Genomic DNA, 27,298 nt, shown 5'->3' on the forward strand with positions numbered 1-27,298 from the left:
TGGTGGGGCAGGGCGTGGGCCCCAAGGACACTAATCCATTGCGGTAGTCTCCAGTGAGATCCTCCCTGATCTCAGGCTGTGACCACAGATCATGCCTGCCCGCAAAATCCACCCCAGACCTGACTCAGGGGACCTCTCCTCTCCCTCCCCTGATGCAGCCTCAGCACCTCCCCTGGAGTCCTTCACCCTCAACTTCACCATCACCAACCTGCGCTACGAGGACGACATGCAGCCCCCAGGGTCCTTGACCTTCAACACCACTCAGAAGGTCCTGCAGCACCTGGTGAGCACAGTGCCTGTCCCACTCTGGTCCTGCCCACTGGAGCCAGCCTGTCTGTGTCCCACCCTCTGATGCACCTGTAACCTCCAGGATCCCCACACCCACCAATGATGCCATTGCCCACCTCTCAGCTGACCCAGTCCCCCCTCTGTCTCCTCCACAGCTTGGACCCTTGTTCAAGAACACCAGTGTGGGTCCCCTCTACTCTGGCTGCAGACTGACTCTGCTCAGGTGAGACTTAGGGTCACTGGTGCTCCCAGGACTAAGCAGTGTGGGTGCTTCCTTCCTGCCCCCCTGTCCTTCCTGTCCTCCTCAGAGATGGCCTCAGGAGGCACCAGCTCCAGCACCAAGGCCTCCCTTAACCCTTCCACTTCCCCTCCTGACCTGTGTCAAACTCCGTCCATCAGCATGACTGACCCTTGTGACCTCCCTCCCTTCTCCCTTTTACAAGGGCATATCCTTTAGATGATGGATTCTGTTGCCAAGATGTATCTTGTGACAGACACACTTTCTACATTTGCCTAAATCTCCAACTCCAGTTCTCTTCACCTGTCCCACCTGGGACCCACCGGTCCCCAATCCATGACGTTGCATTTTTATTCTCCACCTTCAGGAACATTTTCCCTTTAGCCGACTCCTCTCCCAGGGGGAGGCCGTCCAGAAGTCAGTGCACAAGATGACCAGGCTGGCTTCCCACCCTTCCAGGGCCTCCTCATATTCACTGTCACTTTTCTGTCCTAATCAGAGGTATCTCTGGACCTTTCTCTGAAAAATGCACTCATCCCCCCTGCTCTCCCCAGGTCTGAGAAGGATGGGTCAGCCACCAGAGTGGACGCTATCTGCACCTACCATCCAGACCCTATGGACCCTAAGCTGGACAGAGAGAAGCTGTACTGGGAGCTGAGCCCACTGACCCATGGCATCACCCAGCTGGGCCCCTACGCCCTGGACCAGAACAGTCTCTATGTCAATGGTGAGCAGGGGCCACCCGTGCTGTGCTGTAGGATAGAGCCCACATCCTCCACGTCTGGGTGGGCTTCGTCCTTACCACTCACACGTTCATATTCATTCTCCCCCACGCCTCTCTCCCTCTCTCCTGCTGCAGGTTACACCCACCAGGCCACAGCAACTACTCCCACTGGTGAGTCCACAGTGACCCTAACAGAAATCCCTTGAGCTCCAGGGGGAAAGCAGCAGACCCCTGCCCACATCTCCAGCTGTCAGGGAGAGTAGGCTCTGGGTCTTAGGCTGGAAAGACAGTGGCATAGGTCTCAGCTCTGATCACTCTGTGTTGTTGCCTGGACACACACCAAATTATTAAATGATGTTTGAGTGGAAAAACAAAAAAAAAGTAGGTTGAAAAATACATGAAAATGGAGGTGTGTGATAAACTATTTCATCAGAGCTTAGTAGCTTCCAGACCCTTCCTTTCTTGCTTGCAGCATGTGACAGTCAAGGCTTGGTTTAGACATTAGGCACCAAGGACCCTCAGCCATTCCTACATCCTCAACCAGTGTGCTCCTTGGTGTGAGGACCATGGGCACAGACCCTGCCTGCCCACATTGTCCACCCCAGACTGACTCAGGGGACCTCTCCTGTATCTCCCCTAATACAGCCTCAAGACCTCCCCTGGAGTCCTTCACCCTCAACTTCACCATCACCAACCTGCGCTACGAGGACGACATGCAGCCCCCAGGGTCCTTGACCTTCAACACCACTCAGAAGGTCCTGCAGCACCTGGTGAGCACAGTGCCTGTCCCACTCTGGTCCTGCCCACTGGAGCCAGCCTGCCTGTGTCCCACCCTCTGATGCACCTGTATCCTCAGGATCCCCACACCCACCAATGATGCCATTGCCCACCTCTCAGCTGACCCAGTCCCCCCTCTGTCTCCTCCACAGCTCGGACCCTTGTTCACGAACACCAGTGTGGGTCCCCTCTACTCTGGCTGCAGACTGACTTTGCTCAGGTGAGACTTAGGGTCACTGGTGCTCCCAGGCCCCAGCAGTGTGGGTGCTTCCTTCCTGCCCCCCTGTCCTTCCTGTCCTCCTCAGAGATGGCCTCAGGAGGCATCAGCTCCAGGACCAAGGCCACCCTTAACCCTGCCACCCCCCTCCTGACCTTCTCAAATTCTGTCCATCAGCATGACTGACCCTCGTCCCCGCCCTCCCTTCTCCCTTTTACAAGAAGGGCATTTCCTCTAGATGATGGATTCTCTTACCAGGATGTATCCTGTGACAGACACACTTTCTACGTTTGCCTAAAACCCAACTCCTGTTCTCCACCTGTCCCACCTGGGACCCACCTGTCCCCAAGCCATGAGGTTGCATTTTTATTCTCCACATTCAGGAACATTTTCCCTTCAACCAACTCCTCTCCCAGGGGGAGGCCGTCCAGAAGTCAGTGCACAAGATGACCAGGCTGGCTTCCCACCCTTCCAGGGCCAACTCATATTCACTGTCACTTTTCTGTCCTAATCAGAGGTATTTCTGGACCTTTCTCTGAAAATGCACTCATCCCCCCTGCTCTCCCCAGGTCTGAGAAGGATGGGTCAGCCACCAGAGTGGACGCTGTCTGCACCTACCATCCTGACCCCGTGGGCCCCAAGCTGGACAGAGAGAAGCTGTACTGGGAGCTGAGCCCACTGACCCACGGCATCACCCAGCTGGGCCCCTACGCTCTGGACCAGAACAGTCTCTACGTCAATGGTGAGTAGGGGCCACCCGTGCTGTGCTGTAGGGGGTAGAGCCCACATCCTCCACGTCTGGGTGGGCTTCGTCCTTACCACTCACACGTTCATATTCATTCTCCCCCGTCCCTCTCCCCCTCTCCTGCTGCAGGTTACACCCACCAGGCCACAGCAACTACTCCCACTGGTGAGTCCACAGTGACCCTGTCATGGTCCCTTGACAACAAGGGCATGCAGCAGACGCCTACCCACATCTCTAGCTGTCAGGGAGGGTAGGATCCGGGTCACAGGCCAGAAAGCCAGTGGGGTAGGTCTCAGCTGTGATCACCTTGTGTTGTTGCCTGGACACACACCAAGGTCATTAAATGTCGTTTGGGTGAAAAAACAGACAAGATAGGTTCAAAATTCATAAAAAGTAGAGGTGTGTGATACACTATTTCATCAGAGCTTTGTAGCTTCCAGATCCTTCCCTCCTTACTTGCAGCATGTTGCAATCAAGGCTTGGTTTAGACATTAGGCACCAAGGACCCTCAGGCATTCCTACATCCTCATGCAGTGTGCTCCTTGGTGTGAGGCCCATGGCCACAGACCCTGCCTGCCCACATTGTCCACCCCAGACTGACTCAGGGGACCTCTACTCTCCCTCCCCTGATGCAGCCTCAGCACCTCCCCTGGAGTCCTTCACCCTCAATTTCACCATCACCAACCTGCGCTACGAGGACAACATGCAGCCCCCAGGGTCCTTGACCTTCAACACCACTCAGAAGGTCCTGCAGCACCTGGTGAGCACAGTGCCTGTCCCACTCTGGTCCTGCCCACTGGAGCCAGCCTGCCTGTGTCCCACCCTCTGATGCACCTGTATCCTCAGGATCCCCACACCCACCAATGATGCCATTGCCCACCTCTCAGCTGACCCAGTCCCCCCTCTGTCTCCTCCACAGCTCGGACCCTTGTTCACGAACACCAGTGTGGGTCCCCTGTACTCTGGCTGCAGACTGACTTTGCTCAGGTGAGACTTAGATTCACTGGTGCTCCCAGGCCCCAGCAGTGTGGGTGCTTCCTTCCTGCCCCCCTGTCCTTCCTGTCCTCCGCAGAGATGGTCTCAGGAGGCGTCAGCTCCTGTTGGGTTCCTTGCAACAAAAACACTCAGAGTCACTCCAGGGAAATGGCTACATGAAATAAACACACAAGAGACAAGATACCTTTTTGTTGCGGGGTCCTGTGACCCCTACTCTGACTTTAAGAGTCCCCAGAAAGAGAGAGTAAGCTCCTGCTTAATATTTTATTGAGGTAAAGCCACTCAAATGAAGCTGGGGTCAGGATTCAGGGGGCTGAGTCTAGTTTCCTGATGTCTGCTGTCAGCAGGTTGACTGACATCTAGGAAGGCCACACCCAAAGGCAGAACTAGAGAAGGGGACACACAAAGCGCATTTCCAAGGAACATTCTATTCCAAACAGGGCAAAAGGGTAATATCACAAAGGAAAAGGTGACCGTAGCTCAATCCATGGACAAAACACCTACGTCTGAAGACAATTTTGCTACTTCGAGGATCAGGCCAGTCAATAAACAGGTCACTACGAAAGTGACCCACAGAGCCTCTTCTGATCATGGGAATGAAATGACAGTCGCTCAGCGAGACCTCCTATTAGTAGCCTCTAACAGGCTCTAGCCACAAGGCCTCCTTTAACCCTTCCACTCTCTCCTCCTGACCTGTCTCAAATTCTGTCCATCAGCATGACTGACCCTCGTCTCCCACCTCCCTTCTCCCTTTTACAAGAAGGGCATTTCCTCTAGATGATGGATTCTCGTGCCAGGATGTATATACTTTCTACGTTTGCTTTAATTCCCAACTCCAGTTCTCCACCTGTCCCACCCGGAACTCACCTATCTCCAAGCCATGAGGTTGGAATTCTATTCTCCACCTTCAAGAACATTTTCCCTTTAGCCGACTCCTCTCCCAGGTGGAGGCCGTCCAGAAGTCAGTGCACAAGATGACCAGGCTGGCTTCCCACCCTTCCAGGGTCTCCTCATTTTCTCTATCACTTTTCTGCTCTAATCAGAGGTATTTCTGGACCTTTCTCAGAAAATGCACTCATCCCCCCTGCTCTCCCCAGGTCTGAGAAGGATGGGTCAGCCACCAGGGTGGACGCTGTCTGCACCTACCATCCTGACCCCGTGGGCCCCAAACTAGACAGAGAGAAGCTGTACTGGGAGCTGAGCCCACTGACCCACGGCATCACCCAGCTGGGCCCCTACGCCCTGGACCAGAACAGTCTCTATGTCAATGGTGAGTAGGGGCCACCCGTGCTGTGCTGTAGGGGGTAGAGCCCACATCCTCCACGTCTGGGTGGGCTTCGTCCTTACCACTCACACGTTCATATTCATTCTCCCCCGTCCCTCTCCCCCTCTCCTGCTGCAGGTTACACCCACCAGGCCACAGCAACTACTCCCAGTGGTGAGTCCACAGTGACCCTGTCATGGTCCCTTGACCTCCAAGGAACAAGCAGCAGACCCCTACCCACATCTCCAGCTGTCAGGGAGGGTAGGATCCAGGTCAGAGGCTGGAAAGCCAGTGGGATAGGTCTCAGCTGCGATCACCTTGTGTTATTGCCTGGACACACACTAAGGTCATTAAATGTCATTTGGGTGAAAAAACAGACAAATGTAGGTACAAAAATACATGAAAAATAGAGGTGTGTGATACACTATTTCATCAAAGATTTGTAGTTTCCAGATCCTTTCCTCCGTGCTTGTACCATGTGGCAATCAAGGCTTGGTTTAGGCATTAGGCACCAAGGACCCTCAGCCATTCCTACATCCTCAACCAGTGTGCTCCTTGGTGTGAGGACCATGGGCACAGACCCTGCCTGCCCACATTGACCACCCCAGACTGACTCAGGGGACCTCTCCTCTCCCTCCCCTGATGCAGCCTCAGCACCTCCCCTGGAGTCCTTCACCCTCAACTTCACCATCACCAACCTGCGCTACGAGGGCGACATGCAGCCCCCAGGGTCCTTGACCTTCAACACCACTCAGAAGGTCCTGCAGCACCTGGTGAGCACAGTGCCTGTCCCACTCTGGTCCTGCCCACTGGAGCCAGCCTGCCTGTGTCCCACCCTCTGATGCACCTGTATCCTCAGGATCCCCACACCCACCAATGATGCCATTGCCCACCTCTCAGCTGACCCAGTCCCCGCTCTGTCTCCTCCACAGCTCGGACCCTTGTTCAAGAACACCAGTGTGGGTCCCCTGTACTCTGGATGCAGACTGACTTTGCTCAGGTGAGACTTAGGGTCACTGGTGCTCCCAGGCCGAAGCAGTGTGAGTGCTTCCTTCCTGCCCCCCTGTCCTTCCTGTCCTCCTCAGAGATGGCCTCAGGAGGCACCAGCTCCAGCACCAAGGCCTCCCTTGACCCTTCCACTTCCCCTCCGGACCTGTCTCAAATTCTGTCTAAATCCCCAACTCCAGTTGTCCACCTGTCCCACCTGGGACTCACCTGTCCCCAAGCCATGAGGTTGCATTTTTATTCTCCACATTCAGGAACATTTTCCCTTCAACCGACTCCTCTCCCAGGGGGAGGCCGTCCAGAAGTCAGTGCACAAGATGACCAGGCTGGCTTCCCACCCTTCCAGGGCCTCCTCATTTTCTCTGTCACTTTTCTGTCCTAATCAAAGGTATCTCTGGACCTTTCTCTGAACATGCACTGATCCCCCCCCGCTCTCCCCAGGTCTGAGAAGGATGGGTCAGCCACCAGAGTGGACGCTGTCTGCACCTACCATCCCAACCCCATGGGCCCCAAACTAGACAGAGAGAAGCTGTACTGGGAGCTGAGCCCACTGACCCACGGCATCACCCAGCTGGGCCCCTATGCCCTGGACCAGAACAGTCTCTATGTCAATGGTGAGCAGGGGCCACCCGTGCTGTGCTGTAGGGTAGAGCCCTCGTCCTCCACGTCTGGGTGGGCTTTGTCCTTACCCACTCACACGTTCATATTCATTCTCCCCCGTCCCTCTCCCCCTCTCCTGCTGCAGGTTACACCCACCAGGCCACAGCAACTACTCCCACTGGTGAGTCCACAGTGACCCTGCATGGTCCCTTTACCTCAAGGGCATGCACCAGATCCGTGCCCACATCTGCAGCGTCAGGGAGGGTAGGATCCAGGTCACAGGCTGGAAATCCAGGGGGTTAGGTCTCAACTGTGATCACCTTGTGTTGTTGCCTGGACACACACCAAGGTCATTAAATGTCGTTTGGGTAAAAAAACAGACAAAAGTAGATTTGAAAATTCATAAAAAATAGAGGTATGTGATAAATTCTTTCAACAGAGCATTGTAGCTTGCAGACCCTTCCCTCCTTCCTTGTAGCATGTGACAGTCAAGGCTTGGTTTAGACATTAGGCACAAAGGACCCTCAGCCATTGCAAATTTCTCAAGCGGTGTGCTCCTTGGTGTAAGGACTATGGCCAGACCCTGCCTGGCCACTTTGTTCACCCCATACTGACTCAGGGGACCTCTCCTCTCCCTCCCCTGATGCAGCCTCAGCACCTCCCCTGGAGTCCTTCACCCTCAACTTCACCATCACCAACCTGCGCTACGAGGACAACATGCAGCCCCCAGGGTCCTTGACCTTCAACACCACTCAGAGGGTCCTGCAGCACCTGGTGAGCACAGTGCCTGTCCCACTCTGGTCCTGCCCACTGGAGCCAGCCTGCCTGTGTCCCACCCTCTGATGCACCTGTATCCTCCAGGATCCCCACACCCACCAATGGTGCCATTGCCCACCTCTCAGCTGACCCAGTCCCCCCTCTGTCTCCCCCACAGCTCGGACCCTTGTTCACGAACACCAGTGTGGGTCCCCTGTACTCTGGATGCAGACTGACTCTGCTCAGGTGAGACTTGGGATCACTGGTGCTCCCAGGACTAAGCAGTGTGGGTGCTTCCTTCCTGCCCCCCTGTTCTTCCGTCCTCCTCAGAGATGGCCTCAGGAGGCATCAGCTCCTGTTGGGTTCCTTGTGACAAAAATACTCACGGTCACTCCAGGGGAAATGGCTACGTGAAATAAACACACAAGAGACAAGATACCTTTTTCTTTGGGGGTCATGTGACAGCTCTTCTGACCTTAAGGGTCCCCAGAAAGAGAGAGTGAGAGTGAGCTCCTGCTTAATATTTTATTGAGGTAAAGCCATTCAAAGGAGGAAAGGGGTCAGGATTCAGGGGGCTGAGTCTAGTTTCCTGATGTCTGCTGTCAGTAGGTTGACTGACATCTAGGAAGGTCACACCCAAAGGCAGAACTAGAGAAGGGGACACACAAAGCGCATTTCCAAGGAACATTCTATTCCAAGCAGGGAAAAGGGGTAACATCACAAAGGAACAGGTGAGCGTAGCTCAAGCCATGGGCAGCACACAACACACCTACGTCTGATGACAATTTTGCTACTTCGAGGATCAGGCCCGTCAATATCCAGGTCCATTACGAAAGTGACCCACAGAGCCTCTTCTGATCATGGGAAGGAAATGCCAGTCATTCAGCAAGACCTCCTTCAACAGGCTCTAACAGGCTCTAGCCACAAGGCCTCCCTTAACCCTTCCACTTCCCCTCCTGACCTTCTCAAACTCTGTCCATCAGCATGAGTGACCCTCGTCCCCGCCCTCCCTTCTCCCTTTTACAAGAAGGGCATTTCCTTTGGATGATGGATTCTCTTGCCAGGATGTATCAAGTGACAGACACACTTTCTAAGTTTGCCTAAAACCCAACTCCTGTTCTCCACCTGTCCCACCTGGGACTCACCTGTCCTCAAGCCATGACGTTGCATTTTTATTCTCCACCTTAAGGAACATTTTCCCTTCAGCCGACTCCTCTCCCAGGGGGAGGCCGTCCAGAAGTCAGTGCACAAGATGACCAGGCTGTCTTCCCACCCTTCCAGGGTCTCCTCATTTTTCTGTCACTTTTCTGCTCTAATCAGAGGTATCTCTGGACCTTTCTCTGAAAATGCACTCATCCCCCCTGCTCTCCCCAGGTCTGAGAAGGATGGGTCAGCCACCAGAGTGGACGCTGTCTGCACCTACCATCCTGACCCCGTGGGCCCCAAACTAGACAGAGAGAAGCTGTACTGGGAGCTGAGCCCACTGACCCACAGCATCACCCAGCTGGGCCCCTACGCCCTGGACCAGAACAGTCTCTATGTCAATGGTGAGCAGGGGCCACCCACGCTGTGCTCTAGGGTAGAGCCCATGTCCTCCACCTCTGGGTGGGCTTCGTCCTTACCACTCACACGTTCATATTCATTCTCCCCCGTTCCTCTCTCCCCCTCTCCTGCTGCAGGTTACACCCACCAGGCCACAGCAACTACTCCCAGTGGTGAGTCCACCGTGACACTAACAGAAATCCTTTGACCTCCAGGGGGCAAGCAGCAGACCCCTGCCCACATCTCCAGCTGTCAGGGAGGGTAGGATCCGGGTCTCAGGCTGGAAAGTCAGTGGGATAGGTCTCAGCTCTGATCACCTTGTGTTGTTGTCTGGACACATACCAAGGTCATTAAATGTCGTTTGGGTAAAAAAACAGACCAAAGTAGGTTTGAAAATTCATAAAAAATAGAGGTATGTGATAAATTCTTTCAACAGAGCATTGTAGCTTGCAGACCCTTCCCTCCGTGCTTGTAGCATGTGACAGTCAAGGCTTGGTTTAGACATTAGGCACCAAGGACCCTCAGCTATTCCTACATCCTCAACCGGTGTGCTTCTTGGTGTGAGGCCCATGGCCACAGTCCCTTCCTGCCCAAATTGTCCACCCCAGTTGACTCAGGGGACCTCTCCTCTCCCTCCCCTGATGCAGCCTCAGCACCTCCCCTGGAGTCCTTCACCCTCAACTTCACCATCACCAACCTGCGCTACGAGGACGACATGCAGCCCCCAGGGTCCTTGACCTTCAACACCACTCAGAGGGTCCTGCAGCACCTGGTGAGCACAGTGCCTGTCCCACTCTGGTCCTGCACACTGGAGCCAGCCTGCCTGTGTCCCACCCTCTGATGCACCTGTATCCTCAGGATCCCCACACCCACCAATGATGCCATTGCCCACCTCTCAGCTGACCCAGTCCCCCCTCTGTCTCCTCCACAGCTCGGACCCTTGTTCAAGAACACCAGTGTGGGTCCCCTGTACTCTGGCTGCAGACTGACTCTGCTCAGGTGAGACTTAGGGTCACTGGTGCTCCCAGGCCCCAGCAGTGTGGGTGCTTCCTTCCTGCCCCCCTGTCCTTCCGTCCTCCACAGAGATGGTCAGGACGCATCAGCTCCAGCACTAAGGCCACCCTTAACCCTTCAACACCATTCAGAAGGTCTGAGCTGTCTCAAACTCTGTCCATCAGCATGACTGACCCTCGTCCCCGCCCTCCCTCTCCCTTTTACAAGAAGGGCTTTTCCTATAGATGATGGGTTTTGTTGCCAGGACATATCTTGTGACAGACACACTTTCTACATTTGCCTTAATCCACAACCCCAGTTCTCCACCTGTCCCACCTGGGACTCACCTGTCACCAAGCCATGAGGTTGCATTTTTATTTTCAAACATCAGGAACATTTTCCCTTCAGCCGACTCCTCTCCCAGGGGAAGGCCGTCCAGAAGTCAGTGCACAAGATGACCAGGCTGGCTTCCCACCCTTCCAGGGCCTCTCATTTTCTCTGTCACTTTTCTGCTCTAATCAGAGGTATCTCTGGACCTTTCTCTGAAAATGCACTGATCCCCCCCTGCTCTCCCCAGGTCTGAAAAGGATGGGTCAGCCACCAGGGTAGACACTGTCTGCACCTACCATCCTGACCCCGTGGGCCCCAAGCTGGACAGAGAGAAGCTGTACTGGGAGCTGAGCCCACTGACCCACGGCATCACCCAGCTGGGCCCCTACGCCCTGGACCAGAACAGTCTCTATGTCAATGGTGAGCAGGGGCCACCCGTGCTGTGCTGTAGGGTAGAGCCCTCGTCCTCCACGTCTGGGTGGGCTTCGTCCTTACCCACTCACACGTTCATATTCATTCTCCCCCGTCCCTCTCCCCCTCTCCTGCTGCAGGTTACACCCACCAGGCCACAGCAACTACTCCCACTGGTGAGTCCACAGTCACCCTGTCATGGTCCCTTTACCTCCAGGGGGCAAGCAGCAGACCCCTGCCCACATTTCCAGCTGTCAGGGAAGGTAGGATCCAGGTCACAGGCTGGAAAGCCAGTGAGATAGTTCTCAGCTGTGATTACCTTGTGTTGTTGCCTGGACACACACCAAGGTCATTAAATGTCATTTGGCTGGAAAACAGACAAAAGTAGGTTCAAAAATTCATAAAAAATAGAGTTGTGTAATAACTTCTTTCAGCAGAGATTTGTAGCTTCCAGATCCTTCCCTCCTTACTTGCAGCATGTTGCAATCAAGGCTTGGTTTAGACATTAGGCACCAAGGACCCTCAGCCATTCCTACATCCTCACGCAGTGTGCTCCTTGGTGTGAGGACCATGGGCACAGACCCTGCCTGCCCACATTGTCCACCCCAGACTGACTCAGGGGACCTCTCCTCTCCCTCCCCTGATGCAGCCTCAGGACCTCCCCTGGAGTCCTTCACCCTCAACTTCACCATCACCAACCTGCGCTACGAGGACGACATGCAGCCCCCAGGGTCCTTGACCTTCAACACCACTCAGAAGGTCCTGCAGCACCTGGTGAGCACAGTGCCTGTCCCACTCTGGTCCTGCCCACTGGAGCCAGCCTGCCTGTGTCCCACCCTCTGATGCACGTGTATCCTCAGGATCCCCACACCCACCAATGATGCCATTGCCCACCTCTCAGCTGACCCACTCCCCCCTCTGTCTCCTCCACAGCTCGGACCCTTGTTCAAGAACACCAGTGTGGGTCCCCTGTACTCTGGCTGCAGACTGACTTTGCTCAGGTGAGTGCTTCCAGTACCAGTCTATGACTTCCTCAAGTGCTCCCCAGCTCAGGAGTTTGGTCGTCTTCCTTCCTTCAGTCCTCTGGCTGTCTTCAGTAGAGGTGGAATTCAGGAGTTGTTGGCTCTAGCACCAATAGTGTCCTAAAACTACAACTTCACCCCTCAACTCCCCCCCGCCCCTGGATTTTGTAGAATCCATCAACCATACTGGATCTCCCATGTGATGGTTGTCCTTCTGAAATCTCACTCTGCTCCCTTTCCCAATGAGGCCATTTTCTCTGAGTGTTAATTTCTCTCCCAGCACGAAAGTGAACTTGTATTCTCGGCTTGTTTTAATCAGCAGTTGCACCTCTTCTCTGGTCCCCAGCGTCTGACTCCTGCCCACGTGCTGTGGGATGCAGGCTCAAAGTCTTGCCATTTAATAAAGACTCCTGAGTCCATGACTCTGCCCTCAGTGTCACTCACAGGATCTTAGTCTGGCCTCTCACTTCTCTGCCACACTTGTCTTTGCCTCTGGCTGCCTCCTGACCTGCTCCCCCAAAACTCAGGACCCCTTCCTGGGCTCTCGACTTACAGCTGTCTCTCTTACTTGCTCTTCCCAGGCCGGAGAAGGATGGGGCTGCCACCAGAGTGGATGCTGCTTGTACCCACCGCCCCGGCCCCACAAGTGTTGGACTGGACAGAAAGCAGTTGTACGAGGAACTGAGCCAGCTCACCCGGGGCATCTCCCAGCTGGGGCCCTACACCCTGGATAAGGACAGTCTCTATGTTGATGGTGAGGGGCTGCCATCTCTCACAGCAGTTCCGTGGGTTCTGCATGCTCTTTCTCTCTTCTCCGATGCCCTTCCCTCTAACTCTTTCTCCTTCTACCTGTACAGGTTATACCCGCCAGGCCTTGACCACTACCTCCAGCAGTGAGTATTCCGGGTCTCTCTCAGATCTCACTCCTGCAAGCTTCTGCCCGGTCTACTCCCTTCGAGGCCAGGGCTCCTTGCCTCCACTCCCAATCCCAGCCCCGTCCAACCCAGTATGTACAGGGAGCTGTACCTGCTAGTTCCCAGACCCCGGCGTCTCCTCCCGAGCATCTCCTGGATGTTGGAGGCCCCAGCCCAGCACTTGGGGTATGTTCCCCCAACTTCTGCAGTTAGAGAGAGGACCCACTCTCTGGTAAAGGGCCGAGCTGGGATGCGGCTGTCCTTCCCTGCTGCGGCAGATCCTAAGTTAGCTCCCGTCCAGGACTTGACTTGAAGTAAAGCCTCTGCTGCTCTGGGGTTAGGAGTGGACTTTGACCCTTTCCAGGTGAGGGCTCTGTCTTCATTTTGTGAATCATAGTAGTCCCGATCCCTGGGTTCCACCCTGCCCCCCAAACTGGGAGCGCCTCAACCAGCCGGCCCTCCCTGATTACCCACTCTTTGGATGGGGAAGAGTCCAGAGGAGATGCATAGGAATCAGGGGTGGCAAAGTCGCCTACCCCTACACACATATCCCCCGGGAGGAGGCCCCGACTCCAGACTGAATGGGGTACAGAGAAAGGCACAAATTCATACACGGCAATCACCACTGCTGACCCCGTTCCCTTAAAGAGGTAGCACACACCTTGGATCTCCTTCCTGGCCTTTTTCCTGGGCAGCCATGACCACCGCATTCTTCTTAGCACCCTCTCTGGCTCCACCTGCCCCAGGTGGGAAGGATGCAGGCTTCTCTTTGCTCCAGTACGATTGGAACCGACCCATTTGCACCTAATCATTCCTCTCGTTGCTCGCTCACCTTCCCCAAGGAACGCACCCATTTCTGTGGATTCCAGGGACCGTCTAGGTGCTCAGGATCCAAATCCCGGGTCCAGCCCATGCCCCCCAGAGGTTACTGACCTGTGGCCCTCTCGCCTCTCGGCCATCACACAGGCCCCCCTGGTCTCTGACCCCCTAAGGAGAAGGTCCCCCAAACCTCCTCCTCCGTTGCCAAAAGCAGAGACAGAAAGCCAGGCTTGACCATTCCTGCTCACCTCCTGCGTCCACCCCGCAGCCAGTCTGACCCCTCCTCCCTCTGGGGTCTCCCAAGCCCTTCCTTTCTCTGCCTCACTCTGATGACACCCACAGCCTCCACTCTGGCCTCCCGTCACCCTCTGCACCAAGCTGCCACCTCCCTCCTAAGGTGCCTTTGTCCGTGGGGTTCCCGTCAGTCTTTGGGTGACTCCGTCTGGTGCGCAAGCCACATCCGGACCGTGTTCTGCAGAGTCATTCCTCCCCCTTTGGGTCCCTCCCTTCTCACGTCGTCGCTTCCTAAGGCCACCACGAAAGGGCTTCCTGTGCGTCGCCGCACCTTGCTCTCTCCTCTTCCCAGCCTTTGCCCAGGCGGCTGCTCCCTCCTGGAGTCCGCGCTCCACCGTGGACCCCTTACCCATGCTTTTGGTCACACCTGAAATGGCGCTTTCTCTGGAAAGCCATCTTAAGTCATTGCTTGGTGGCCTTCCTGGATGTTCATGGCCTCCGCCCACCAGCCCCCCAAAAAGCATAGTGACGTTGCCACTTCCATCAGAGAACTTTGCACACATTAGGCACTCAATAAACGCTCCCTGAATGACCCAAGGTTCCTGAAGTCTTAGGGATTCCAGGTGTCTGCAGCCAGCGGCCCGCAGTCAGGACTGGAGGCCGGCAGGGTGGCTACTGTGTCTGACACCTTCCTCCTCCTCTGCAGTCAGTGGCTCCTCCGTGGTAGCCGTCACCCTCAACTTCACCATCACCAACATGCAACACACGGAAGAGATGGAGCACCCAGGGTCCTTGAAGTTCCTCTTCACCGAGAAGATCCTGCAGCGCCAAGTGAGAGCTTCCCACGGCCACCCCCGGCCCCCTCACCCCTGCCCGCGTCACCCTGCGGCCGAGCTCTCTAACCTCCTGTCCCTCCCCACCAGCTCGAGACCTTGCTCAACAAGACCAGCGTGGGCCCCCTCTACGCCGGCTGCAGGCTGGCCTCGCTCAGGTGAGGCCTGGAGGAAGTGCTCATTCGGGTGGGGTGGACCTCGGGCACCTGCCAGGGAGCCTCCAGCACCTACCGTGGGACCGCCACCCCTTCTTCCTCCCCGGGGCGGGGAGCAAAGGCCTGAGCATTCGGTGGCTTTGAGACGAGGAACTGTGTTTAGTGTACAAAATCCAGGTGACACTCTGCCTTCAGGCAGGGTTCTCCTCTGAGAAGCAGGAGGACAACCCCACACCCTGTCTGCACAGTTTACTCAAGATGTGTCGGGTCCCCAGGGCCAGGAGGCCGTCTGATGACACACTCAGGAGCAGGCCCCCTGTGGCCTTGACAGCTGGCCCCACGGTGTCTCCCTCGGCCTTCTCCCCCCCACACACCCAGATTGCTCAAGACCCTCCTCAGCATTCCACGCCCCATGTCCCCCCTTCTCCAGGCCTGAGGATGGCGGAGGCTCCACGGGAGTGGATATGATCTGCGCCTTCCACTCTGACCCCGTGGGCGCCGGGCTGGACACGGAGCAGCTGTACTGGTTGCTGAGCCACAAGACCCATGGTGTCACCCGGCTGGGCCCCTACACTCTGGACAGGAACAGTCTCTACGTCAATGGTGAGGGGCCGTCTCAGAGCCGTGTTCCCTCTGCCCGTTGGAGTGGGCTTTCCCAGAGCTCTGAGCAAAGCCTCCATCTCTCTAGGGGGGGCCTGGGCCCATCTTTCTCTCCTTCTGGGTCTGAATTCCACCTTCCTTGAGGTGGACCAAAATCATGGTAGGGTCAGTGACCAGCTCCAGCCACCCGCAGTCCAGTCACCGGATTACCCTCTCCCAGAACGTCCCTCCACTGCCTCTTTCCTCTGCTTTGACCCCAAAACAGTTCCCCAGACCTCTTCTATCCTTGATCTTCCGGGTCCCCCAGCTGACCCTCAGCTCTGCCTCACTTCTCTGTGCAGGTTACACCTTTGGAGCCGCGGCCCCAACGCCCACCAGTGAGTACCCCTGATGTTGGCTTCCCAGACCCCCTGTCCTGGGAGAGGGAAGCACCACCCTCTTCTCTCTCTCCTGGGCCACTGCAGTGTCTCAGCCCAGGGCGGGAGGGCTCTCCGGACACATGCCCCCACATTCCCACCCTCCCTTGGCTTCCATCACAAACGCTCCCTTCCTGCCGTCAAAAGGTAAACTGAGGCATGATTTTAAAAATGTAAACAGCTTATTCGAGCAAATAGCCACTCGTGAAGCAGGAAGCAGAGGCTGAAGTGGCCTGGGGCTCCCCACCAGGACCCAGGACAGGGGGCCCTGGAGACCCCACCCAAGGGCACACACCGCCCCCCACCTGGCCCCCATGCCACCCCCTTCAGCCACTGTCATCCTTGCAAGCTTCCTCTCTTGCCCACCTGCTGTAGCTGGGGACATCAGCAGGGAGCCCTTCACCCTGAACTTTACCCTCCGCAACCTGCGCTACTCGTCTGAAATGCGCCACCCCCGATCCCTCAAGTTCAACATCACGGACACCCTCATGCAGCACCTGGTGAGTGGCCTTCTCCCCTCGCCCCATGCCCCGACCTCAGAGGGCAGCACCTGCCTGGACCAACACGGCCTCCCCTCTTCCTCTCCAGCTCAGCCCTTTGTTCCAGAGGAGCAGCCTGGGGGCCCAGTACAGAGGCTGCCAGGTCACGGCCCTAAGGTGAGAAGAGCCCTGCCCTCCTCCACCCACCCAAGGCCTCGGCCCTCGGCTGGCGTGTGCCGGTTTGTTCTCTTCTTGGACTTTCCAGTTCTTTGTTTTATGACAGCTTCACTTCTGACATATAAAAATTGCATATATTGATATCCGCTGTGAAGTGATGGCCACCTTCCAGCTAATCCAGGTCTCTCTACCTAGTCACCACTCTGCGCCTTTTGACCAGAATCACCCTACCCCAGCCCCCAGCCCTGGCAGCCATGGTCCTACGGTCTGCGTGACCGTTAGGAGTTCCTCCGAGGTTGCACGTATGAGAGAAATCATGCTCTTTTTCTTCCTGAGTCTCTTGTTTCACTTAGTACAGTGTCCTCCACCTGCATTCACGGCTTCTCAAGCGCCCGGGTTTCCGTCTCTGTTAACACTACCGCCCCACGGTGTGTGTGTGTCGTGGTTGGAGGTCGTCCAGCTTGTCTCGGATCTTGGCTGTGGGGATAGTGCTGGGAGGAGCTCAGGAGTGGAGATCGCTCTTTGCCATACTGATTTCATTGACTCTGGACGGACACCACACACACACACACACACACACACACACACACACACACACACGTCCACATGCAGAGCTGAGTGGAATCCCGCAGGTTAAGGCCACAAGGGAGATGGACACGGCATGAAGGCAGAGATACCACACCTTCCCTTCCCACCGCCGTCACCCATGGGACGCCTGCAGGCCCAGCAGAGGGTCGATGTTCCCAGGAAAAGCAGCCTAAGGTCCCTGAAGAGTCACCTAGGCAACTGTTGTCATTATGACCACGCATCAGAGGTACCCTCCATCGCAGGCTAATAATGTATTTCCCGGCCGTGGGACCTCCAAGTCAGTTAAGAACAAGAGAAGCAGAGAACGTGGGGTTCTCCCCTGTAGCAGATTCACGGTCCTCGGCAGCCACCACCACTACGTGTTTCCAAACCTCTCTGTCTCCTGAAGGAGAGGCCGCACGCCCTGGGCAGGTGCTCTGACTCCCGGGTCCGTGTGCATTCTGCTGGTGTTTACTAAGTGCTTCCCCATTCGTATTTCCCTTCAAGTGATAGCTCCTCTGAGCTAGGTAGAGCCACCAAAGTGACACAGACAGACACTGCCCCTGTCCTTATCCAGAAAAAAAGGGACTGATATTAATTAGGAAATTAAATACCTAAGGAACATGATTTCAAATGCCATCAGGTGGGTGTGGGAGCATTAAATAGAGTGAGGGTGACTTCTGAGTTGTGCCCCAATGGCCACAAAAACTTCCAGGCACAGAGAACAGCATGGGCAAAGGCCCTGGGTGAGAATGAGCTTGACCTGCTCAGTGAAGACCAAGGAGGCCAGAGCGGCTGGAGAGGGCAGCCAGAGGGAAAGAGGGAGAAGATGAGATTCAAGACATCATCAGCATCCACGCTCTGTAGGGTCTTGGGGGACTTCTTAAAAATCGCAGTGAAATGCACATGGAATTTGCCATCTGTATTAGTCAGCTTCACATGACTCTAACAAAATACTTGAGGCAATTCATTCACAAAGACAAGGTTTCTTTTGGCTCATGGTTTGGAAGCTCCACTCTATGGCATTAGCCCCATAGCTTTGAGCATCTGATGAAGGAGGCAAATTATTGCAGGAGTGTGTGGCAGAATGAACCATTTACATCCTGCCAGGAACTAAAAAAAAAAAAAAAAAAGAGATGATTGGTGGAGCCCCACTCTCCCCTTGGAGGGCACACCTCCTATAACCTGAGGAATTCCCCTAAGATCCCTCTTAAAGGCCTACAGCGCCACCTGGTGACTAAGCCTTTAGTAACGGGCCTTTTGGATGACAAAAATCGGCTCCATTTTTTGGTGCACAATCCTTCATGCATGTGCAGCAGTCACCACCACCGTCTCCAGGGCTTTCCATCTTCCCAAACGGAAAACTTCCCAAACACTGTCATCCCCCAACATTAACTCCCTGTCCCCCACCCGGCTCCTGGCCCCTTTCTCCTTCTGTCTCGTGAATTCGACAGCTCCAGGAAGCTCTGATGAGCAGCAGCACACAGTGTTAGACTTCCGGTGACTGGTTTGTTCCAGTGACATAAACGTTCTCATTCACGTGCTATAGCACGTGTCAGGTTTTTCTCCCTTTTCGGGACTGAATAGTATTTCATTTGTATGAAATACCTCACTCTTCTTATCCGTCTGTTGGGGTGGGCCAATGGGCTGGGTGCTGGGACTTCCAGATGACAACTGTGAACTAGAGTAGTCCAGTTTCCGCCCTCAAGAGGCCACGTTCTGGAAGAAACAGGGACAAATGATTTACGATCCCGTAGAGAGTGACCAGGGCTGTGATGGGGAAGAACGCGGACTGCAGGGTCCCCCCGGGCCCAGCGTCAGCAGGCTCTTGAAGGAGGGAGAGGGAGGGGGAGAGGAGGGGAAGGAGAGGCCAGGAGGAGAGAGGTTTCCAGACAGAAGTAGCCAAGCGGGGAGCTCCTGAGATGGGAAAGCAGGGGCCTGTGGAGATGTGGTGAATTGAAGCCTGGGGTGCCGGCTGTGAGGGGCAGTGACCACTCTCCACTGCAGGTGGGCAGGTGCCAGGTCACCTGCACCCCCCCAAAAAAGTTCCCCGTCCCTCCCCAGGTCTGTGAAGAACGGTGAGCAGACCCAGGTGAATCTCCTCTGCACCTACCAGCGGCCACCCAGGGGCCCAGGTCTGTCCGCCCAGCAGGTGTTTCACGAGCTGAGAAGGCAGACTCGCGGCATCACCAGGCTGGGTCCCTACTCCCTGGACAAGGACAGCCTCTACCTCAATGGTGAGCAGCCCTCAGCCCACCCACCCCGCTGCAGCCCACGAGGATGCCAGTGTCGGGTCTCTAGGGGAGACTTAGACTTTGAGCCCTGCCTCCACGTCCGGCCTCCCACAGCCTCCCTGGAAGGCGGGTCCTTGAGGAATCCTGTTCTACAGGAGAAACCGAGGCTCAGATAGGGTGGCTTCCCCAAGTGGGTGCAGCCCGAGGGTGTGCGTCCAGGGAAGGAGCCCTGTCTTCCACAGGCGTGGCCTGGCTCTGCTCTAGATATGCGGCCCGCAGAGGAGTCTTCCTTGGAGACACCTGGGGGGGAGCATCTGTACCCCTGCCCTGCTTCCTTCTCTTGGTGAGGGATGAACGTCTCTCTAGAGTGGGTCCCCGATGCCAGGGAGGAAGTCAGGGACTCTGGCCCAAGAGGGGACCCAGACCTCTAGGGCACCAGCATCAGCACAGAACCCAGAAAAGACAGAATTCAAGAGGGCGTCCCTGCATGGGGTTCTGAGTCACAAAGCCTGGCCGGCCGTGGGGAGCTTGATCCGACTGCTCCCTCCCTCCCTCCCCTCCATCCCCAGCCTGGGGACAGCTCAGAGCTCATCCCTGTCCTCACCAGGTGGGCAGGGCACCTCCTGGGGTGAACGGAGGCGTGGGGGGTTGCCCACCTTAAGTGGTAAAGATGCAGACTGGTGGGCGTGGGCAGCACGGTGTGACCCTCTCCTCACCGTGACCTCTTTTCCAGGTTACAATGAGCGTGGTCCAGATGAGCCTCCTCCAAGTACGTGTCCTGGCATCCAGAGCTCTTCTCAGCTTCTCTCCTTCCTCCCCAGACTCAGGCGGGTCTCCTGGGAGGGGCCAGGGTTTCAGTGGGGGGGGGATGCTAAATCCCTGGCCTCTTCTCGCACCTGTAACGTGGCGTTGGATTCTGAATTCTCCACATTCGTCTGAGTTAGGGAGAAGTTTGAACAAGCATCCTCTGAACCTAGGGATGGAGGTCACACGGTGACCGTGTAATTTATGCCTCAAAGACCACGGGGTGCCCAGCAGGGGCTTCCTGTCAAGCTGCAAACTCGGCCAGCCCCCTGGTGCTTTCGCTAAAATTGCGCGTCCTGCCATCTAGTGGTCAACTCGGCTGCCTACCGAGCCGTCCATTCTCCGTCAGGTCCTCAGACATCTTCCGTCCATCCGTCCATCCATCCATCTGTATACCCATCTTTCTGCCTAGTTGCCTGGTTGTCCTTCCTTCCTCTATCTGTCTACACATCCACCTACCCACCCGCCCCGTGAGCCTCCCAGCCATCTACTGAGCCACTCACTCACCCAGCCACCCCCTGATCCTCCCAGCTGCCCACCCGTCAGTCCACCCGCCTCTCTCCATTCCCCTTCACCCGCCTGTCCTTCCTTCTCCACATCCACGTCTCCAACCGCTCCTCCACGCGCTCCTCCTGGCCTTCTCTTCTGACCCTGCATTCATCCCTCCTTCCTCTCCGTCCCTTCTCTCTGCCCATGCATCCCAGGGTCCTCCTTGTCCTCCTCTCCCGTCACCCACGCTCCCTCTAGGGTTCCTTTCCTTCCCAGGCTTGCCCCCCACCCGCCGTGCGCACGCTCTTTCCGCTCACTCTGGTCCGTGGCTCACCTGGGATTGGTGGTTCTGGCGTGGCCCCCAGTGCAGCCAGGGGCGTGGAGGGCTTCTCTCAGACCTGGGGGCTCGGTGCTTCCCTGACGGTGACTCTTTCTGCAGCTCCTGAGTTAACTACCACATTCCTGCCTTCGCCCAAGACATCTGCGCAGCCAGAAACCACCACAGGTATCTGAGGGTCCCTTTTCCTCCCCAAGATCAGATCCCAGTCCCCCACCTCCACAGTCCCATGAAAATTAAGAAGCCAGGGTGTCCGGGTGCTGGTTCCACCCATTGCGTTGGAATAGTGCGCAAGACTCCCTGCTCCTCTCTAGGTGCAACTCGGCACCCACTGACCACCCCACCAACCATCCCCAGCATCTGGTGACCACCAGTCGAATTTTTTTTTTCTCCCAGTATCAGGAACTCAACTCAGGTTTCTTAACCACTGAGCCACGCCCCCAGCCCTTTTAATTTTTTTGAGACAGGGGCTCACTAAGTTGCTGAGGCTGGCTTTGAACCTGTGATCCTCCTGCCTCAGCCTCCCGAGTCAGTGGTCCACTCTTGACTTCTATGAGATCAACTTCTTTAGATTCCACATAGGAGTGAGATCTTGCAGTCCTTGTCTTTCTGTGCCTGGCTTCTGTCGCTTATCCAATTCTCCAATTGAGATCTCCAGTTCTCTCCATGTTGTCACAAATAACAGGATTGTCACAAATGACTCAGTAGCATGCCAGTGTATGCACCATGTCTTCTTTATCTGTTCACCAGTTGATGGACATCTCAGTTGAGAAACTTCGTCCCTTCTCCTCCTCCTCCTCCTCCTCCTCCTTCTTCTCCTCCTCCTCCCTTTCCTCCTCCCCTTCCTCCTCCTCCCCTTCCTCCTCCTCCTCCCTTTTCTCCTCCCCTTCCTCCTCCTCCCCTTCCTCCTCCTCCCCTTCCTCCTCCTCTTCCTCCTCCTCCTCCCCTTCCTCCCCTCTTCCTCCTCCTCCTCCCCTTCCTCCTGCTCCTCCTCCTCCTCCCCTTCCTCCTCCTCCTCCTCCCCCCTCCTCCTCCTCCTCTTCCTCCTCCCCCTCCCCTTCCTCCTCCTCCTCCCCCTCCTCCTCCTCCTCCTCTTCCTCCTCCCCCTCCCCTTCCTCCTCCTCCTCCTCTCCCTCCTCCTCCTCCTCCCCCTCCTCCTCCTCCCTTTCCTCCTCCTCCTCCTCCTCCTCCTCCCCTTCCTCCTCCTCCTCCCCTTCCTCCTCCTCCTCCCCTTCCTCCTCCTCCTCCTCCTCCTCCTCTCCTTCCTCCTCCTTCTCCTCTTCCTTTTTCTTCTCTCCTTTTCATCTTTCCATTGCGGTGCTGGGGATCAGACCCAGAGCCCTGCATAGGCTAAACCTTCTGCCTTTCCTGCCAGAGGCCCCTGGCAGCCTCAGGAACCACCGCCCTTCTCTTGGCTCCAATGAGTTCAACTTTTTCAGATTGCACGTTTAAGTGAGGGCATACCGTATTTTTGTCTCTTTGTCGGATTGATTTCACTTAGCATAATGTCCTCCCTGCTCCTCCTTGATGACTTTCATGACAAACCCAAAGTCTGAGCCATGGGATCCTTCAGGTGGAATCAAAGAGTTTTCTGGATGAGGCCTGGCAGCACTTGTGCCTACCAGGAGACGTTTGGGGTCGTCACCGGTGGGGAAGATTACTACTGGCATTCAGAGAATAGCGTCCAGGGAGGCTGCCAACCACCCTCCAGGGCACAGGAGATCCCACCACACAGCTCCAAATGCCAGTAGCTGCAGGGGGAAAACCCCGTTGGCTCTGGTCCCAGGGTTCCCAGAAGGCACTACCTCACGTACCACGATGTACTATGATTACACGGCTGATGACTTAACTGCCCCCTTGTCTGCAAGCTCTGTCAACTGAGATCCAGTGGATATGCCACTATATCCTCCGTTTAATGTGTTGGTGCATCATAGCACAGAGCAAACCAGTGTGCAATGAAAAACAAATGTCTCAGCGCGCGCACGCGCGCACACACACACACATACACACACACACGCCACCAAATTTGGGAATCTACTGCAGTTCACATTTATTGATTCAACAAACAAGGGGTGCAGAATGGGTTGGGAGGACCAGAGGCAGGAAGAGCCTCTGGGAATGCAGGGCCTCCATCGGAATCTCCAGGGAAGGTCTGTGACAGATGGGCAGTCCCACCTGCACCTGCCCACCACTCCCCAGAGAGCTCTTCACCCTCCCCATCACAGGGAACTCCCACGTTGCCCGTGGAGAGGTGGACAGGTAGAGGGCTGGATGGGTACAGGTGGACAGGTCGGTAAGGGGCCTCTGTGCCCACCTTTAAAAACCCAGCCCAGGTCTCGTGGCCAGGAAGAACGAGTCTGGCTGAGATGACTCCTTTCTTAAAACCCTCCAGACACAGGACTTTTTTTCTCTTTGTCTATTCTAGAAGCGAAGCCGTCCACTCCTCTACCAACAGAAGCGCCCACCAGAAGTTCCAGCTCCCAGAACTTCCAGCTCAACTTCACCGTCACCAACCTGCTCTATACCCAGGACATGGCTCAGTCGGGCACGGCCAGACACCAACGGAACAAAAGAAGCCTGGAGAATGCGGTGAGAGAGCCTTACGATGTGTCCACTCGGACTGTCCCCAGGCAGAGACCGGCCTGTAGTAGCCAAAGGGGGACTTTTTGTAACAGTTCCCATTCCCATGGTTCAAACTAAGAAACAGGCACAGAGAGGTTCAGAGGCTATCCCAGAATCACACAGCTATGCCATACCCCCAGAACAGGACATCTTTTTACATCTGGGTTAGTTTTCATCAAAGAAAAAATAGATGGGAAAGGATGCTCGGAGGCTGTTAATTGTCTTTTACAACTGAGTCTGGGATTCTGACCTAAGAAACATGGCCCTCTCTTTCAGCTCAACCAGCTTTTCCGAAACAGCAGCATCAAGAGTTACTTTTCTGACTGTCAAGTTTTAGCATTCAGGTGAGTTCCAACTAATGACCCTGAGAACTTCTGCTGCTCTTAAATGAAAGTGTCCTCTTGACCATAGTCTCCTAGTCCCAGCTGTTATGAAGAGAGCCTTTGGAATATGGAACTGTTACCCCAAAATCCAGCTTCTTCCTAAAGCAGTGAGCCCAGCTGTCTTGGAAACCCATAGCCCCAGCCGACAAGGGGGTGCCTGGCCCAGGGAGCCAGGGAGTCTAGAGTGTAGAATTCTTGCCTCAAGAAATCAGATACTGGGGGCCAGACGCAGTGGTGCACACCTATAAAAGGGAAGCTGACGCAGGAGGACATCGATTTTGAGGCCAGCCTGGGCAACCTAGCAATACTTGACCTCAAGATAAAAAATGCAGAGGGCTGAGGATGTAGCTCAGGGGTCGAAATTGCTTGCCTAGCATGCGTGAGGCCCTGTGTTCAACCCCCAGGATCGCAAAAAGAACACAAGAACAAGAAGAAAAGAAATCACCTTCTGGAGTAAATTTACTGATGGATCAAAAGTAACAGTATGCAAACTAGTTAGCTTCTATTTGACTTGGATATTTTTTAATGAGTTGATTTGCAGCCTGTGTTCATCAAGGATGAGGGAAACTTGCAAGAACCACATAGATCCCAGTGCTGCCTTCCTCCATCATATTAAAAGGAAGAGCTTTCCAGATCTCAAGGGTCTTGTCACTGTTCAGGACGCTGAGGCAGGAGAATCACGAGTTCAAAGCCAGCCTCAGCAACAGCGAGGCCCTAAGCCACTCAGTGAGACCCTGTATCTAAATAAAATACAACATAGGGCTGGGGAGGTGGCTCAGGGGTCGAATACCTCTGAATTCAATCCCCAGGACCCCCAAAAAATTCTTATCAGAGAAGCAGGACCAAGTGGGTGTTCTAGACCCTGAGAGATTCCTTATCATGGGTCTTGGGTCTTTTTTTTTTTTTTTTTTTTTTGGTACAAAGGACTGAACCCAGAGGGACTTAACCACTGAGCCACATTCCCAGCCCTTTTTTTTTTTTACATGTGTTTTATTTTGAGTCAGGGTCTCACTGAGTTGCTTAGAGCCTTACTAAGTTGCTGAGGCTGGCTTTGAACCCACGATCCTGCTGCCTCAGCCTCCTGAGCCTCTGGGATTATAGGCCCTGCACAGTGGTGGCTTCTAGATCCTCAGAACACATCCCAGATCCACCAAATCCTCCTGTAAAGTATTCCCCCAATTTTCCTCTTAGGTTTTCTGTTCAACCGTGAGGCTGCTGCAGGTAGCTGTGGCATTGAACAATTAATGTCAATTGATGTTTAAGTGAATAATAAATAATATTAACAGTGCACATAAAGGGTTTCACAGACAGTCCCCCATGTCTATCTCAGATTTTAATCATATTCACTCCCAGCTACCCTCTCTTTCCCTCCTCTCTCTTCCCCCTCCCTATTTCCCTTTCCCATCCATAACAATTCTTTTTCTTTCCGATCATCTTTTTTTTTTAAGTTCCCACATATGAGACACAACAGGTGATCCTTGTCTTTCTGGGTCTGGTTTTCTTCACCTAACATGATGACCTCCAGCTCCATCCATTTTCCTGCAAATGACATGATTTCATTCTTCTTTATGACTGAATAGTACTCCATTGTGTATATACACCATGTTTTCTTCATCTGTTGATGGATACCTTGGGCTGGTTCCAAAGCTTAGCTACTATGAACAGCCACAGCAAAGATAGGTATGCAGGTGTCTCTTCTGTGTGCTCACTTGATTTTCTTCCGGGATGCACCCAGGAGCGGGATAGCTGCTCCTGTGATCGTTCTGCTTTTAGTTTTCTGAGGAACCTCCATCATGCTACACTGATTTACCTTCCCACCGACAGTGTCTGCGATCCTTTCTCTCTGCATCCTCCCTGGTGTTTGTTACTGTTTTCTTTTGCTTCATGTGTTGGGAATAGCCATTCTGACAGGGGCGAGGCGGAGTCTTAAGGTAGTTTTGATTGGCATTTCCGAGCATTTTTTTTATACGATTGGCCGTTTATAACTCTGCTTTTAAGAGGTGTCTGTTCAGATCACTTCATTTGCCCCTTTTTGGTTGGATCACTTATTCTTTGGTGTTCTGTGCCTTGAGCTGACTGTGTATTCTAGATGTGAGTGCCCGTCGGATGAAGAGCCAGCGAGGATTTCCCCATCCTGTAGGCTCTCTTTGTTGATTGTTTCCTTTGCTGGGCAGAAGCCTTTTCATTTGATGTCATCCGATTTGTCCATTCTTGCTTTTGTTTCCTGTGCAATTAGAGTCCTGTTCAGGAAATCGCTCCCTGCGCCGAGGTCTTTATTTTCCTCTCATAATTCCACAGTGCCAGGCCTTGCAGTAAGGTCTTGGATTCATTTTGAGTTGATTTTTGCACAGAAATCACAGAGGGGTGAGGATCGAGTTTCCATCTTCCACACGTGGATACCCAGTTTTCCCAGCACTCTTGTTAAAGAGGTTGCTGTTTCTCCAAAGTCTGTTTCTGGTGCCTTTGCTGCTAATTGTTTTTGACAGTGTCCTGGGTTGCCCTTCCCGGCACTGAGCAAGTTCTGAGTCAGATCAAATGAGGCGCTCCCTGAGAACAGGGCTTTTGCAACGAGATGCCGGACAGGTCAGAGAGTGACAGTCCTGTGGGAGATGGGTGTTTGGGGATCACACTGGGGCGGCTAGTGGCTGCTTTTCATAGCTGCCAGGTTCAAGACCGTTGGTTTTCAGAATTACGGAGGATTCTGGGAGAACAGCATGGGAATAAGGAAGTTGAAACACCACAAAGCTTGCTCTCTTTACTGAACACTCCTTGGATTATTGCAAGCCTTGGGGGAATTCCTGAATTTCTGAAAAAAATTGATTTTGACAACTGTTTGTAGTGTGCTCACTGTTTGATGGATTTTTTTTTCACAAGACCTTACTCCAACATTTCAGAAATGTTTTCCCTGAAGCTGTTTATTTTTGCATTAATTAGATTTAATTTAATTACACGTTCCATTCCTCACTCACTCAGCCTAGCCACGTTTTAAGTGCTCTGTAAGAACATGGGGCTCAGAAGGACTGTCTCGGGTGCAGCCTTCAAAGAATGTTTATATGGAGGCACAGAGCTCCCCGCAACAGGCTCACATCAGGAAATCTGAACCAGGGCAGAATCCCAGATACCCTTGACCAACCTTTGTGCCCCTCCAGGTCTGTCCCCCAGAGCAACCACACTGGGGTGGACTCCCTGTGTTACTACTTACCATTGACCCGGAGAGTGGACAGAATTGCCATCTATGAGGAATTCCTGCGGCTGACCCAGAATGGCACCCAGCTGCTGAACTTCACCCTGGACAGGAACAGTGTGCTTGTGGATGGTAAGTCTCCC

At 54.6% G+C, this 27,298-nt stretch overlaps 1 protein-coding gene across 1 annotated transcript in view; it reads left to right on the forward strand.

Annotated features, from left to right (window-relative positions):
* Positions 1-27,298, forward strand: part of Muc16 (mucin 16, cell surface associated) — a 98,753-nt gene that overhangs the window by 68,194 nt on the left and 3,261 nt on the right. Inside the window, exons 53-92 of the mRNA XM_077110359.1 lie at positions 159-283; positions 444-511; positions 1,081-1,253; positions 1,386-1,447; positions 1,862-2,020; positions 2,180-2,247; positions 2,814-2,986; positions 3,119-3,154; positions 3,625-3,749; positions 3,909-3,976; positions 5,083-5,255; positions 5,388-5,423; positions 5,898-6,022; positions 6,182-6,249; positions 6,696-6,868; positions 7,000-7,035; positions 7,504-7,628; positions 7,789-7,856; positions 8,985-9,157; positions 9,290-9,325; positions 9,800-9,924; positions 10,084-10,151; positions 10,723-10,895; positions 11,027-11,062; positions 11,104-11,149; positions 11,435-11,660; positions 11,820-11,887; positions 12,490-12,662; positions 12,766-12,801; positions 14,582-14,706; positions 14,799-14,866; positions 15,294-15,466; positions 15,805-15,840; positions 16,255-16,379; positions 16,468-16,535; positions 19,167-19,339; positions 20,070-20,105; positions 23,392-23,555; positions 23,865-23,932; positions 27,121-27,287. Of these exons, the coding sequence (XP_076966474.1) occupies positions 159-283; positions 444-511; positions 1,081-1,253; positions 1,386-1,447; positions 1,862-2,020; positions 2,180-2,247; positions 2,814-2,986; positions 3,119-3,154; positions 3,625-3,749; positions 3,909-3,976; positions 5,083-5,255; positions 5,388-5,423; positions 5,898-6,022; positions 6,182-6,249; positions 6,696-6,868; positions 7,000-7,035; positions 7,504-7,628; positions 7,789-7,856; positions 8,985-9,157; positions 9,290-9,325; positions 9,800-9,924; positions 10,084-10,151; positions 10,723-10,895; positions 11,027-11,062; positions 11,104-11,149; positions 11,435-11,660; positions 11,820-11,887; positions 12,490-12,662; positions 12,766-12,801; positions 14,582-14,706; positions 14,799-14,866; positions 15,294-15,466; positions 15,805-15,840; positions 16,255-16,379; positions 16,468-16,535; positions 19,167-19,339; positions 20,070-20,105; positions 23,392-23,555; positions 23,865-23,932; positions 27,121-27,287 (4,224 nt within the window). The remainder of the gene's footprint in view (positions 1-158; positions 284-443; positions 512-1,080; positions 1,254-1,385; positions 1,448-1,861; positions 2,021-2,179; positions 2,248-2,813; positions 2,987-3,118; positions 3,155-3,624; positions 3,750-3,908; positions 3,977-5,082; positions 5,256-5,387; positions 5,424-5,897; positions 6,023-6,181; positions 6,250-6,695; positions 6,869-6,999; positions 7,036-7,503; positions 7,629-7,788; positions 7,857-8,984; positions 9,158-9,289; positions 9,326-9,799; positions 9,925-10,083; positions 10,152-10,722; positions 10,896-11,026; positions 11,063-11,103; positions 11,150-11,434; positions 11,661-11,819; positions 11,888-12,489; positions 12,663-12,765; positions 12,802-14,581; positions 14,707-14,798; positions 14,867-15,293; positions 15,467-15,804; positions 15,841-16,254; positions 16,380-16,467; positions 16,536-19,166; positions 19,340-20,069; positions 20,106-23,391; positions 23,556-23,864; positions 23,933-27,120; positions 27,288-27,298) is intronic.

The sequence above is a fragment of the Callospermophilus lateralis genome, chromosome 1 (genome assembly GCF_048772815.1).
Source record: "Callospermophilus lateralis isolate mCalLat2 chromosome 1, mCalLat2.hap1, whole genome shotgun sequence".
NCBI classification, from domain to species: Eukaryota; Metazoa; Chordata; class Mammalia; order Rodentia; family Sciuridae; genus Callospermophilus; species Callospermophilus lateralis.